Raw genomic sequence first — 14,225 nt, 5'->3', positions numbered from 1 at the left:
CAGGGTGACCTAGAACTCACGGCGATCATCCTCCCTCTGCCTCCTGAGTGCTGGGATTAAAGGCGCACGCCCCCACGCCCGGCTTTAGGTATAATTTAAAACTTAACATCCTTGCACCTCCATTCTTTTCCATTCGCAAAGTTACCTGTAGATCAACTGTTAAATACTTGGGGCAAACCCACTTAAGTGATGATTTTCAAGGAAGATGATAAATAACTTTTAATGTATAGGTATGGTGCTTTGTACTGGCCTCTAGTTTCTGATCACATGAGAATATTAAAATTGGCCTGCAGTAAAAATAATTTTCCGTGTGTCTGGACAGCTTTGGTGAAAGTTAACAGCAAACTTTTTTTATTGTTCCTTTAGTAGTGGTTTGCTATTCCTACACAAGTACCACGTCAACCCCAACCTCTACCCCTGTGCCAAGTGGCAGCATAGCAACGGTTAAGTCTCCAAGACCTGCCAGTCCTGCCTCCAATGTAGTTGTCTTGCCAAGTGGAAGCACTGTTTATGTCAAAAGTAAGTGCTACTCTCAGTGTTACCAGGGCCATCTTGCTCACTGCTGTGGCATAGGCTCTGGTTAGACCACCTTCCTGGAATAAGTCAATCACCACAGTGGTGGCTGCTTTGAAGGGTCTTCAGAATTCCTTTCTGTGCATGCGACTAGGTATATATTGCTTTTTAGTCATCTCTGGGGTTTGAGAAATGCTGCCCCCCCTTTTTTTTGTTTGTGTGTTTGTTCTGTTTTCTGTGGGGAATATGCCTTTGGACAGTGCTGTCCTCCAAGCCTTCACTTCTTTTGGTGGCCATGGAACACAAGTGTGACTGGGGATTGAAGGAGTGTGCTTATGTGACTTCTTCAGTAGTTACTCCTGACCTGTTAGACCTGGTGGTGTTTTCTTAAAGCGTTTCATATTATCACTCAGCTCTTACGTTCAGTGAAGGATTCTAGAGCCTTGCCTTTTCTATTTCTGCTTGACTGTGATTTTTATAAGTTTTTATTTGTACTTGTAAACGCCTTATTCTACCCTTTGAAGCAGCCCCCCCCCCCCCCATTTTTGGAAACAGCATCTCACCGTGTAGCCTGGGCTGCTGTGACACTGGATCCTTGTGTCTCAGCCTCCCGAGTGCTGGCTCTTAAAATGATTTGGTGTCCAGCTCATTTTTTTTTGTTGTTGTTATATTGGTGTCCTTTTAAATTTATTTTTTTAATACTATTTTTCTGCTTTTGATATCAACTAGAGGTCATTAGTATTTGATTTTCATTTTTCTCTATCATTATAAACTTGATTTCTTGGCAGATTTTACAGCTAGAGCTTGCTGTTTTAGATAAGGATGGCTTGTATGATTGTTAATCCCCTAGAGAAAAAAAAAATGGAAGGTGTAGGGAGTTATTTTATTGCAATTCTTCGAGTCATACTGTGTAATTTTTATGTGTTTGCTGTGGAGATTTTCTATGTTCATTACAATGTATACTTATCATTTGATTTTAACAAAGTCTACAAAAATACCCAAGGTTTTAGGGCAGAAAGATGTTAAGAATCAAGGACTTTTAATTAAATTTATATTTGGTTTCTATGGATTTAACCAAGGTGATCTTTAAAAATAACTCTAGAGGCCTATACTTTGGTAATTTTTTGAACACTCAAAGTGAATCTCATACATACAGAAACTATTTCACAAAATAACGTAGTCTTGAGTGACAAGAAGTATATTGCTTTATACTCAGAATTCACACAGACAGTGTTAATTCATGTTGTAACCAGTCAGTCATTTACCTAACTTTGTATATACAAGACACTATCAGATAGAGAAACAGGCCAACTGAACTCAGTCATTCCTCTCTGAGATCTCCTTAGGAATGGGAGATGTACTGATAAACAGTCACATGGCTTATACATGGTACAGAAGGGGAGGTACAAAGTACTTACATTCTTATGCTCAGAGGAAATGTGACTTAGTTTACAGGAGTGAGGGAAAGCTTCACTGAGGAGTTGGCTTATAAGGTAAAGAGGTCAATGGTGGTGGGTGGTATTCCCCACAGAACTATATGATTTAGAGACTCAGGATATGCTAAGGTGGCTTTGGGAAACAGTGAGCTCTTTGGTATGCTAAGGTTATAGGGAGGCACAGTGTTAGGTGCAACAAGGTAATTTTGTGCCTCTTCCTATAGGGAGATAATGTAAGGATTTTTTTTTTTTTCTTTTTTAGTTTTTGAGGTAGGGTCTTCCTCTAACCCAAGCTGCCTGGAATTCCCTATGTAGTCTCAGGCTGGCCTCAAATTCACAGTGATCCTCCGACCTCTGCCCCCTGAGTGCTGGGATTAAAGGTGTGTGCCACCACTCCTGGACCAACTTAAGGACTTCTAAACAGAATATTGAAATGTGAAGCTTCATAACATAGGATGGATGAGTGTAGAATAGAACTGGAAAGACGTGTGAGCATCTTCTAGGGGATTATTGCTAAAGTCCAGACAAGCGATCACTCCCGATTGGAATAGTACTTTAAAGGAAAGAGGAAGGCTATTTGGAGACAGTTTTCTGAGGGAGAACTGATAAGACAGACTGGCATGAGGCAACTGTTTTAAAGATAAAGCGTTAGAGACAGTGTTCGCTTGGCCTAAATATAGAAATATGGACCTTGTCTTTCAGGTGTCAGCTGTTCAGATGAAGACGAAAAGCCCCGGAAAAGAAGGCGAACAAACTCTTCCAGCTCTTCTCCCGTTGTCCTCAAGGAAGTTCCAAAAGCCGTGGTCCCCGTGTCCAAGACGATCACTGTGCCCGTGAGCGGCAGTCCCAAGATGAGTAACATCATGCAGAGCATTGCTAACTCCTTACCACCGCACATGTCTCCTGTGAAAATAACCTTCACCAAGCCATCCACGCAGACCACAAACACAAGCACGCAGAAGGTAGGCGGTACAGGAAGTCTCCGCGGGCCCGCTCTGGTCTGGCTGATTCAGACAGTGTGATTTCGATATCACATGTGCCGAGTATTTACCATGTGACGTTATGCTGGAGATATTCACATCTCTTACGTAATTGTTATGTAAAGCTTTTAAGACTGGTACAGTTTTTTCACTTCATATAGAGGAGACTCCTATGCCAACACGGCCAGCAGATGCATTTCTCAACTGTTTGATAATTATAATGCTAGTTGAAAAAAAAAACACACCTAGAAAAGCCTTTTCTTTTTCAATTATTTTGTTAGTTGGTATACAGAGATTTAGATACCATTCATTCTGGAATTTTCAAATACCATTTGTTTGTGTAGATTTTCACCCCCCTCTTCCTTTATGGCTGTATGGCTTTACTTTTTCTTAGGAGAAAGAAGGGATGTGATTAAATGAACAATTGCTGTCTTCTTTTCTTTTATTCTTTGCTGTCATGAGTTTATTCCTAATCTCATCCATGTGTGTAAAAGACACGGGTATCATGTCAACTTCATGTTACTAGATCCCTCTGTCTTCTGTTACTCTGGATGATTCTCTAGGCTTGTTCTCTACTCTGTTTCTGGGATCTCCTGTGTAATACCATTCTCATCTTACTCTTTTGCTAGTAGGCTCCCAGCATGGAAGTGAATGGAAAGTAGGTTTTTTTGTGGTCTTTTAGGCAGATTGCGAGCTTCTTTATTTTGCCCTCTTGCTTCCCTAATGGTTTAGCAGGTCAAGTGTTTCAGGTTTGGAGTAATTTTTTCTTGGGGATTTTGAAAATACTATTCTGTTGGCTCTGGCTTCCAGTATTACCAGAATGATATTGGGGAAACCAAATGCCATTTTAATTTTACCTTCTATTTTTATTGTCAATTTCAAGGATTTAATGTTCCTTGTATTGTGTCTTTAGATCCCCTTTGTTTTGGACACTGATATCCTTCAAGTTTCAGAAGATATTTTTTTTTGTTGTTGTTATTTATTGGGTTTTTCTCCATTTTTTTTTTTTTTGGACCAGAATTAACTGAATTTATCCTTTAATTTTCTTACATTTTGTCATTTCCATTTTTCCTTTGTGTCACCCCCCCCCCACGTGTCCCCAACACACACACACACACACACACACACACACACACACACACACACATATCCACACAGCATACCAGCTTTCCCCACTTAATAGCTGTGAGCCTGTGGGAAGACTAAATTCTAGACTATAGTTTTTCTTTGTAAGGAGAGATAAAACAATGCTTAAAATATTTATTTATTTGCAAACAGGGGGATGGATGAGAATGAGCTTGCTAGGGCATCTTGCCGCTGCACATGAACTCTGTCTAGATGCATGTACCATTTTATGCATCTGACTTTATGTGGGTACTGGGAAATCCAATTAATGTCCTTAGGCTTTGTAAGCAAGTGCCTTTAACCACTGGGCCATCTCTCCAGCCCAGCAATATGTTTTAGGATTAGATAATATGTGTGAAATTGTTAGAGTAGATCCTAGCACCAGTAAGCGTACATTTTTTTTTCTGTGTTCCTCAACGTTATCCTTCACTGTTTTACTTTGTAGCCTAGGCTGCCCTTCAACTCCCAGTCTCCTGCCCCGGCTTCTTGAGTGCTGGGGATTACAAGCATGTACACCTGGCAACCATCATATTTAAAATTTCTAAGAATTCTTCCTTGTTCTGTGAAAGTTCTGTTTCTTTTTTAAGTAGTATCCTGTTTTTTTTATTAATGTATTATTTTATGTGATTATATTCATAATTGTTTTCACTCTAGCCTAGGCTGACCTGAAGCTCACTGTATAGCCCAGACTATCCCTAAAGTCAGGGCAGTCTTCCTCCACCAGCCTCCCATGGGCTGGGATTAAAAGCATGGGCTCTATGTCCAGCTTTCCCCCTTTTTTTTTTTGAAGTCTTTTTTTCATGTTCTTTCTCTTACCTGTCAGTTTTTGTTTTTGTTTTTGTTTTTTTTTTGTTGTTTTTTGTTTTTTGTTTTTGTTTTCTGAGGTAAGGTCTCACTGTATCCCAGGCTGACCTGGAATTCACTCTGTAGTCTCAGGGTGGCCTCGAACTCACACCAATCCTCCTACCTCTGCCTCCCGAGTGCTGGGATTAAAGGCGTGCGCCACCACACCCGGCTTTACTTGTCAGTTTTTTTTAATCTATTTTTATGTTTTTCATTTTGAATTTCCCTGAATGGCTGTCAAGGAAGGTATGAAAGTGGACACTAACAAGATAACTAATAAGTAACTAACAACTACTTTTGAGGATTCTTAACCGGGCTGTTCTGTTAAGGAACACGTCACTCCTGAACCTCTCTCAGTTGTCAGTCTCTTTAAGGTTTTTCCTGGACTGGTCAGATTCATGAGAGAAGAATCTTCCACCTTGTGCATCTGGCTTACATGGGTCCTGGAGAATCGAACCGGGATCCTTTGGCTTTGCAGGCAAATGCCTTAGCTACTAAGCCATCTCTCCAGCTTCAGTCTCCTTTCTTGGGTAGCATAAGCCTGGCTGCCAGTGTTTTAAGTAAATGGAAGAAGAGGGCTATGTGGTCTCCGCATTCTTGTACTGATTTTACTTGCCCATCTCAGCTATCCCCAGTGTCATTGTATTCCTGAGGGGTGTGGAAGGACAGCTGGGACCTAAGTCCTTCTTAAACAGATTTTGTTGTTGTTTAGTCCTTACTTGCCCATACCACAGAGGTATTTGGTTCTCTTCATACAATTCCCGTGTCTTTCTAGGCTAAGACAAGTTTCTTGGTTTTTGCTTTTCTGTTTGCTGCTTCGGTTCCCACTTCCTTGACTGTGCTTGATCCATCACACTTGTGTTTGCCAGTTTCTCGAACTTTATAGTCTGCCCCTCTGGAGGGTATCTAACTTCGAAACTCAAATGATCCTCCTGCTCAGCCTCTTGCTTAGTTGATTAGGCATGTCCTTCTGTGCCCAGCCACATTCTGGTTTTGACTTTACAAGTTTATGTAGCTTTTCCCCTTAAAAAAGCAAATCTGGGGCTGGAGAGATGGCTTAGTGATTAAGGCTCTGGCCTGCTAAACCTTACCACCTGGGTTTGATATCCCCAGTACCCATGTAAAGCCAGACGCACAAAGTGGCATAATGCATCTGGAGTCCGTTTGCATCGCCTAGAGCCTCTGGCACCCATTCTGTCTCTTTCTGTCTGTCTTTGTGTTTCTCTCTGCCTGTGGTGGTGGTGAGGGGGCACAAATCTGTTCATTCTGTTTTAGAAGGATTTGGGGAGGGTATGGAGGTAATTTTCTGTTTGATTCATGATCTTTGCACCTTTGAATCTTCAGTATCATCATAACTTTCATTTAAAGAGCCTCCTTGAGTTTTTTGGACTTACATTCCATAATGTATAAAAAATCATTTTCTTAATAACTAGAAGGGATAATGCGCTTTCCATCTCAGGATAAGGGATTATGGTATAGAATAGGTGTCAGGATAGTACTAAAATCAAGGAAGAAACTTGTTTTTGTGGTCCTGGGGATGGAATCCAGGGGCTCAACCTTGCTAGTCAAGGACTCTACCACTGAGCCGTACCCAAGCCTCAAGTAAGAATTTTTGTCCTGGATTAGAAATCCAGCTCTTCAGGATGACCTGGGCAAAGAAGTGTTTCTAAATCCTTTTCATCAACTGTGGGATAAGAAAAAATGCTAATCGTAGGAGGTTATTGCAAGGACTAAATGAGATCGGCTGCTAAAGAAGTTGTGCACTTAGAAAATGTTAGCATGCTTTCTAGGCAGGGTTTTAATGGAAACCAGTGTTTTAGTTACTGTTGATAATTAACTGTTTGTTCCAGATAATTGAACAATAAGTTAATAATGTTAGTTCACTAAAGTCTATCCTTTACTGTGTTGAAATTATTTTGGATGACTTCTTAAGTTATATTAAATGCAATTTCTTTTTTCTTTTTGGTTTTTTGAGGTATGGTCTCACTTTAGCCCAGACTATTCACTATGTGGTCTCTGGCTGGCCTTGAACTCACAGTGATCCTCCTGCCTTTGCCTCCTAAGTGCTGAGATTATTAAAGGTGAGTGCTATCACGCCTGCCGATTTTTTCTTTTCTTTTTTTGGTTTTTCAAGGTAGGGTCTCACTCTAGCCCAGGCTGGCCTGGAATTCACTATGGAGTTTCAGAGTGGCCTTGAACTCACGGCGATCCTCCTACCTCTGCCTCCCGAGTGCTGGGATTAAAGGCGTGCGCCACCATGCCTGGCTTAAGCTTTTTTTTTTTGTTGTTTTATTTGATGATTCTAAGTAGCACTCTGAATGTTACATTAGCATATACTTACTGCTTCTCTTCCCCTTCCTTTCTTCCTCCATCATTCCCTCCCTTCCTTCCTTTGCTGAGGATTGAACCCATGGCCTTGCATGTGCTGGGCAAGTTCTCTACCACTGAAATAGATTCCTAGCCCACAGTTACTGCTTTCTGAGTTAGCACTACATTATGACACCAGCCTGCTGTACTTCAGATTGCTAAAAGTTTTAAAAAAATATTTAATTAATTTACTTATGGGGGGGGCAGATAGAAAGAGAGAATGGGCACACCAGGGCCTTTAGCCACTGCAAATGAACTCCAGATACATGCGCCCCCTTATGCATCTGGCTTTTGTGGATCCTGGGAAATCAAAAGTAAGAATAAATGCATCTTTATTCTACGAGTAACAGTTGAGCGTCTCTTCTGTTTTCTAGACTTAGGCTTCTCAGGCAAATGCTTTAACCACTAAGCCATTTCACCAGCCCAGGAGTTTTACTATAATGTTTTTCTGCCTTCATTGTTGGGCCATATTTTATCAATATTCTCCCTTCTCAGGTACTTAAAATTTTTAGTATCTGAGAAGGTCTAGTAAATCTATAGCTAATAGCGAACCTACCTTCCATTAATATTTTTCCAATTCCATTCTATATTTTATTTTTCTTCATTATATTTATAAGTAGTTGGCATTATTTTGTAAATTTGTCATTTTCTTTTTCTCCCATAAACTGCTGCTGAAAATAGCTTTGAACTGTTCTGTTCATCACTGCATTCTCTAGTGCTTAGAATAATGCTTGGCCCACAGTAGGTGCTAATTAATATTTGTTGAATGACTTAATAGTGAATGAATGAGTCAATATATGAATAAGTAGATTCAGTTCCAATACTAGCTGGGCCTTGCACATGCGTGTTAGACATGTGTTTCACCCCGAGAATACATCTCCTGCCCTCTGCTGAAACCCAGTTTCTTTATGAAGATAATAATAGTACTCTTTGGTGTAAAGGGAGGATTGAATGGGAAGGAAAATAATGTCGTACACATAGTGAGTATGTAGTAGGTGATAAGTTTATCTTTCTGATCTTCCTTGGTGACTACATAACATTTGTAGGTTCCCTTATAAGTGAAGTCTATGAACTTTTTAAATCATTGCTTTTTTCTTTTTTTCTGGATTTTGAGGGGTGAATGGATAGTTGAGCTTGTCAGACTTACGGTACGTTTAAGAAGGCACACTTATTTCCAGTCAGTTATAAGCTATGCTATGAAATTTAAGGTCAGAGGTTCAGGTTTACCTTGCTGTGCTAAAATGAATAAATAAGGCAAGTTAAATTAAAAGTAAGATGAAAAGTAAGAATAAATGCATCTTTATTCTACGAGTAACAGTTGAGCGTCTCTTCTGTTTTCTAGACTTAAAACTGTACTCTTTCTTCATTTGTACTCAGTGCTGTTAGGTTTTTAATTTCTTGGACAAGTGGAGTATAGTTAGAACTGATAAATGCTTCTTTCTTTCTCTTTTAAATTTTTTTCTGAGTAATTGGATTTTTTAAAAATATTTTTTTCCAAGGCTATTGTCATTATTGCATTCACCTTGGAATCTCTCACAGGTCGTGTGTAAGCCATCTTAGCAAGTATTTTAGATAAAGCGCTTTTTACGTTAGGTATCGTTATTTATGAACTCTAGACCTTATTCATATTCAGATAGCTTTTACATTTTCAGGGCAGATTCATTTCCATGTGTGTTACTTTGCCTTCATTTAAAACAACATTGGTGCAGCGCTGATATAAACAGAGCAGCAGAATACAGCTTTATGCTTTCATGTGCTTGATTGATATTTTTCATTTTGTCCTTAGGGTGCAAGTCCCAGCACTCTTAAGGAGTTTTTGTGAGTGCTAGAAGGTCAGTAATTTGAATTATGGCCTGAATAAACATTGTTTGGTTCAGTTGGTTTTAAAACCCATTTATGTCTCCACTGTTGTAATCAGTAACTTTAAAGTATAACTAGATTTCTGCAAGGAGGATCTCTAATTTGGAAAGCCCCTTTACAGATCAGAAGGCATCTTGTATACTGGAATTTCAAACTGTGTTTTTATCATTTCTGTCTGTAACCTAAAACATGCTTTTAAAGACTAGATTTATTTTACTGATGTTTTGTTATCTTAATATAAGAAGCCTATCTGCATTCTTTAGTTCTGAAATGTCAAATATTTGACACATGTTTGAACATTTCCCTTTTCCCTTTCCTGTGACAGAAATTGTTAATTAACTGTGGCATACTTTTCCTGCCAAACCTTGTTAAATCCTTCTTTATTGCAGTCATTATCAGCATTATGACTCTTGGAAGCTATTGACTAAGAATCAAGAGAAGTGAAATTCAACTGCCATTGCTACTTAATGAGCTTGGGTGTGATAATAGTAGTATTCTCAGGGGTGTTAAAAGTTTGGGGAAAGATAAAGACAATGTTTTTAATGAAATAACAACAAAGTTGTTTAAGTATGTTTTCAGATTAATTTGATCTATACTACTATTACTGATATCTAAGAATTATTATTAAATAGGAATAATATGCTGCCAGTAAGTACTATTTATTAACTATCGAATATTGACCATATGCTATGTGCCTAGTAGATATTTCACATGATTATCTCATCTAATCTTTATGGTACAAAATCCTAATGATTTAGCAAAGTAGGTGTTATCCCTATTTTACAGAAGAAAAAGAAATGGAACCTAGGTATTTTTAACCTGTCCAAGGGGCCTGCCATTTGTAAGTGGCAGAGGCTAGACAATCTAATTGCAGGTTCATGTGACTTTCAAGCTTGTGGTCCTGTTACCATATTGATCTTCTTTGCAGTTTGTATGATGGTTTCTTTTCTTTTTTTCTTTTGTTTTTTTTTGAGGTAGAGTCTCATTCTAGTCCAGGCTGACCTGGAATTCACTATGTGGTCTCAGGGTGGCCTTGAATTCATGGTGAGCCTCCTGCCTCTGCCTCTAGAATGCTGGGATTAAAGAGGTGTGCTTCACCACACCCAGCTTGTATGATGGTTTCTTGATTGTTAATACTATATAGGTGTTTGCTGACCCTGTCTACATAATTATGGGGGCCACTTCAGTATACATGTCTGCTGGCCAAAACTTGGGTTTTTCTTAATTGCTTAAAAAGCAGACTCCTTACAGCAGTGGGAAAATACTCCTGTCTTCTAAATCTTTATAACACTGAAAATACATGATGTAATAGTTAAAGCATCTTTGAAATGTAGATGCTGAATAAAGACAGTGAGTTTTGACTGATTCAACTTTAGACCTTCTTTAGAACCAGTATAACAATGGAGAAGTTCTCCGTTTGGAATTTTCAGAGCAGTTTTAAAAAATATTTTGTTTATTAATTTTAAAACAGAGAGAGAGAATGGGTGTGCCAGGGCCTCTTGCCCCTGCAAACGTAACTCCAGAAGCATGTACCATCTTTTATATTTGGCTTTATATGGGTACTGGAGAATCAAACTCAGGCTGCCATGCTTTCAAGTGAGCACCTTTAACCACTAAGCCTTCTCCAGCTCATTTTTTCTTTTTTAGTTTCTCAAGATAGGGTGTCACACTAGCTTAGGCTGACCTAGATTTCACTCTGTAGTCTCAGGGTGGTCTTGAAGTCATGGCGATCCTCCTACCTCTGCCTCCCAAGTTCCCAAGTGCTGAGATTAAAGGCATGCTCAACCATGCCCAGCTCCTTTTTTTGTTTTGTTTTGTTTTCTTTTTTGGTCCTAGGTTGGTACAGGTAATTTTAGTGAAAGAAGAATTTGGGTATCACTGTATACCATTTATACTCACCCAAAATAAAACTGTGATACCACCAGTGCATAAATCATTTTTTTTTGGTCTCCACTGTAAAATAGGGATAATAATATTATCTGTGTCATGGGATTTGGAGACATTTAGATCAGTCAGTATATGTTAGCTCTAGGAGCTATTGACTCTGTTCTCCTAACTTTGTCATTTTCTTTTGTCGAATTTTATTTTCTTTGTTTCTCAGAACTGTATTTGGTCCCTTCTGTTGATTTCTACTCCTAGGACCAGTCCTAGATGTTCCTGTCATTTCTTGCTTGGTCTGCAGTAGTAGTTTCTTAACTGCTGTCACTGCTTCTCCTCTTGTCTTTCACTTCATGGTCATAGAGTGGCTTTGTTTGTTTGTTTGTTTTTGAGGCAGGTTCTCGCTCTAGCCTGACGGACCAAGCACTCTGTAAACCAGGCAGTCCTCTAGCTCAAGGAGGTCCTTCTTCTCAGGAGGTCTCCTGAGAGCTGGGATTATAGGTGTGAGCCACCATGCCCTGCTCTGTAGTTATCTTTTAAATAGAAATCATATTTTGGGGGCTGGAGAGATGGCTGAGTGGTTAAGACACTTGCCTGCAAAGCCTAAGGACCCAGGTTCAATTCCTCGATACCCACATAAGCCAGATGCACAAGGTGTTCATTTGCAGTAGCTAGAGGCACTGGCACACCATTTTCTATCTGCCTGTTTCTCCCACCCTCCTTCTCTCAAATAATTAAATAAATAATATATATATATATATATATATATAATATATTTATTTATTTATTTATTTAGAAGAAACTATATTTTGTTGTTTCTATGCTTAAAATCCTTGCAGAACTTCCCAGTATTCTTAATGTGGAATCGAGGTGCTTTGTGTGGCTCCTGCTTTCCACCCTCCTTGCCTTACATGCGTTTTACCTTTCTTTTCGCTTTTAAATGCATCAAGTTAATTCCAGCCCTAGATCTTTTTTACTCAGTATTGTCTGTGAGAAATGCATTGTCCCTAAATAAGCTACAGTTTTGTAGTCGAACTGACTAAACCTTGACTTCTCACTCTTGCTTCTCTTTTTTCTCCATTCTCTGTCAGACAGATTAGGAGGAGATCCTTGTAGTTTTACTTTTAAGAGGTAATCAAATCTGTTCACTTTTCACAACTTGTACAGACACTTTGGTCACTATCATCTCTACTTGGTTTGTTATAAGAGCTTCTTAATTGGCTCATTCAGATTTTCTTGGATTGTCCTTATTGTCCTTTTCTGTTTCAGGATCTGGCCCATGATACCACATTGTGTGTACTTGTCATGTCTCTTTCCAGTCTCTTCTTAGTGTAAAAGTTTCTCAGATTTCCCTGTTTGTTGATGACTTTGACAGGCTGGGTATTTTAGTAAGATGCTCCACAGTTAGACATTTTCTGATGTTTTTCTCATGAGTAGACTGGGCTTTGGGGGAGAAGACCACAGAGAAAATGCTGCTTATCACCTCATAGCATGGTCGTGCACTGTCTGGGCCTCTGTTACCTGTACAGGTATCCCTGCTGCATTCTGCGTTACGGTTCCAGTCCTTCTTACTAGGTCTTTAACATTTCTTCTCTGCACCAAGCTTGCTTTTTGCCTTGGTGCCTTTGTGTTTGCTATCCTCTGTAACATTGGATGCCCTTCTAGGAAGCAGCATGGTTCATACTCCTGTCTCATTCTGACTTCTGCTCAGATGTCACAGAGAGGTGATTTTCATTGACTACTTTATAAAAATCATACCACAATGTCATCATCCTTTATTTCTTTACCCTGCTATATTGTCTCTTCCATTTGTTTCTACCTGATGTAAACTTACTTTTTTGTATCTTATTATTCTCCCCTTTACTAAAATATTAGCATGGAGGTATGAACTTGGCTTGTTCTCTTATCCCTGGCATGTAGAAACATGCCTGGCACATAGTAGATGTTCAATAAATATTCTTAACTAAGTGAATATCCAGATTACTTTCTCACCAGATTGTGCCAATTGATACTTCCTAAGCAGTATATCGATATGTTTCTAGTGCCCCATCTTGCACAACACTGAATATTGACTTTTAAAATTTTTAGTGAAACCCGTTGTTTTTAAGTAATTTTGATGATTGCCAGTAATAGAAAACATTCATGTTTTTAGTTGTATATTCCTTTCTGTTGACATTATCTTCATTTTTCATAAACTTAGTATTTAATTGTATATGACTTTAAATACATTGATAGCATAGTAGGCACATGAAAATAATGTATTTCTCCTTCCTTAGGTTATTATAGTGACCACATCACCAAGTTCAACCTTTGTGCCCAACATCCTCTCCAAATCCCATAACTATGCAGCAGTCACTAAGCTTGTACCAACATCCGTCATTGCTTCCACAACTCAGAAGCCACCCGTCGTCATAACTGCCTCCCAGTCCTCTCTGGTCAGCAGTAGCAGCAGTGGCAGCAGCAACTCTACACCTTCACCTGTCCCTAATACAGTCGCAGTGACAGCTGTAGTATCCTCCACACCATCTGTGGTCATGTCAACAGTAGCACAAGGTGAGTAGAAATCTGCCATGTAGTTCTGTACTTGGTATGTAGCAATTATGAAGAAAGCAAGGTGTATTTTTGTGTCTTGAGGTCAGTGATCATGCCTTCCTTGCCTTCCCTCAGTTTGAGACTGTCAAACTTGTGGTTTACTCACTTTTATCTCTTTTTTCCTTTCTACTCCCACCCTTTCCTTCTTTCCTTTTTTCTTTTTTCTTTCTTTAATGTTTTGAGGCAGGGTCTCACTCTAGCGCAGGCTGACTTGGAACTCTGTCTGTAGTCCAGGTTGCCCTTACACTCATGGCGATCATCCTATTTCAGCCTTCTGATGCTGGGATTAAAGGCATGGATGACCATGAGCAGCTTTAAGTTATCTTTTGTCAGGATTTCCTACATCCCATTCTATCTTTCCCTGATGCTAATCTTTTTTTTTCCCTCCTTTTAATTAGCTTTCATCCTTCCATTTGTAAACATATAAGCAAATACATATATTTGTATATACATGCATGCCTTTAATCCCCACACTGGAAGGCATACGTGGGAGGATTGCAGTGTGTTCGAGGCCAGCCTGAGACTACGTAGTGAATTCCAGATCAGTCTGGGCTAGAGTGAAACCCTGCCTTGAAAAAACAACAACAAAAGTTCAGCATCATATACACTGTTACACAGTTAATGCTTGGAA

General features: G+C 39.3%; 1 protein-coding gene across 10 annotated transcripts in view; it reads left to right on the top strand.

Moving 5' to 3' along the window:
* The window catches only part of Emsy (EMSY transcriptional repressor, BRCA2 interacting), an 86,449-nt gene that overhangs the window by 17,357 nt on the left and 54,867 nt on the right, over window positions 1–14,225 (top strand). For 6 of the 10 annotated variants that reach the window (XM_045145253.1, XM_045145251.1, XM_004656253.2 and 3 more), the window contains 3 exons: window positions 367–519; window positions 2,652–2,911; window positions 13,279–13,555. In XM_045145253.1, coding sequence (XP_045001188.1) covers window positions 367–519; window positions 2,652–2,911; window positions 13,279–13,555 — 690 coding nt within the window. The remainder of the gene's footprint in view (window positions 1–366; window positions 520–2,651; window positions 2,912–13,278; window positions 13,556–14,225) is intronic. The other 4 variants (XM_004656257.2, XM_045145256.1, XM_045145255.1 and 1 more) reach the window with 1 other exon arrangement.

Source organism: Jaculus jaculus, chromosome 3 (genome assembly GCF_020740685.1).
Source record: "Jaculus jaculus isolate mJacJac1 chromosome 3, mJacJac1.mat.Y.cur, whole genome shotgun sequence".
NCBI classification, from domain to species: Eukaryota; Metazoa; Chordata; class Mammalia; order Rodentia; family Dipodidae; genus Jaculus; species Jaculus jaculus.
Note: the sequence above shows the minus strand (reverse complement) of the source record. Positions and strands in the feature narration are given on the sequence as shown.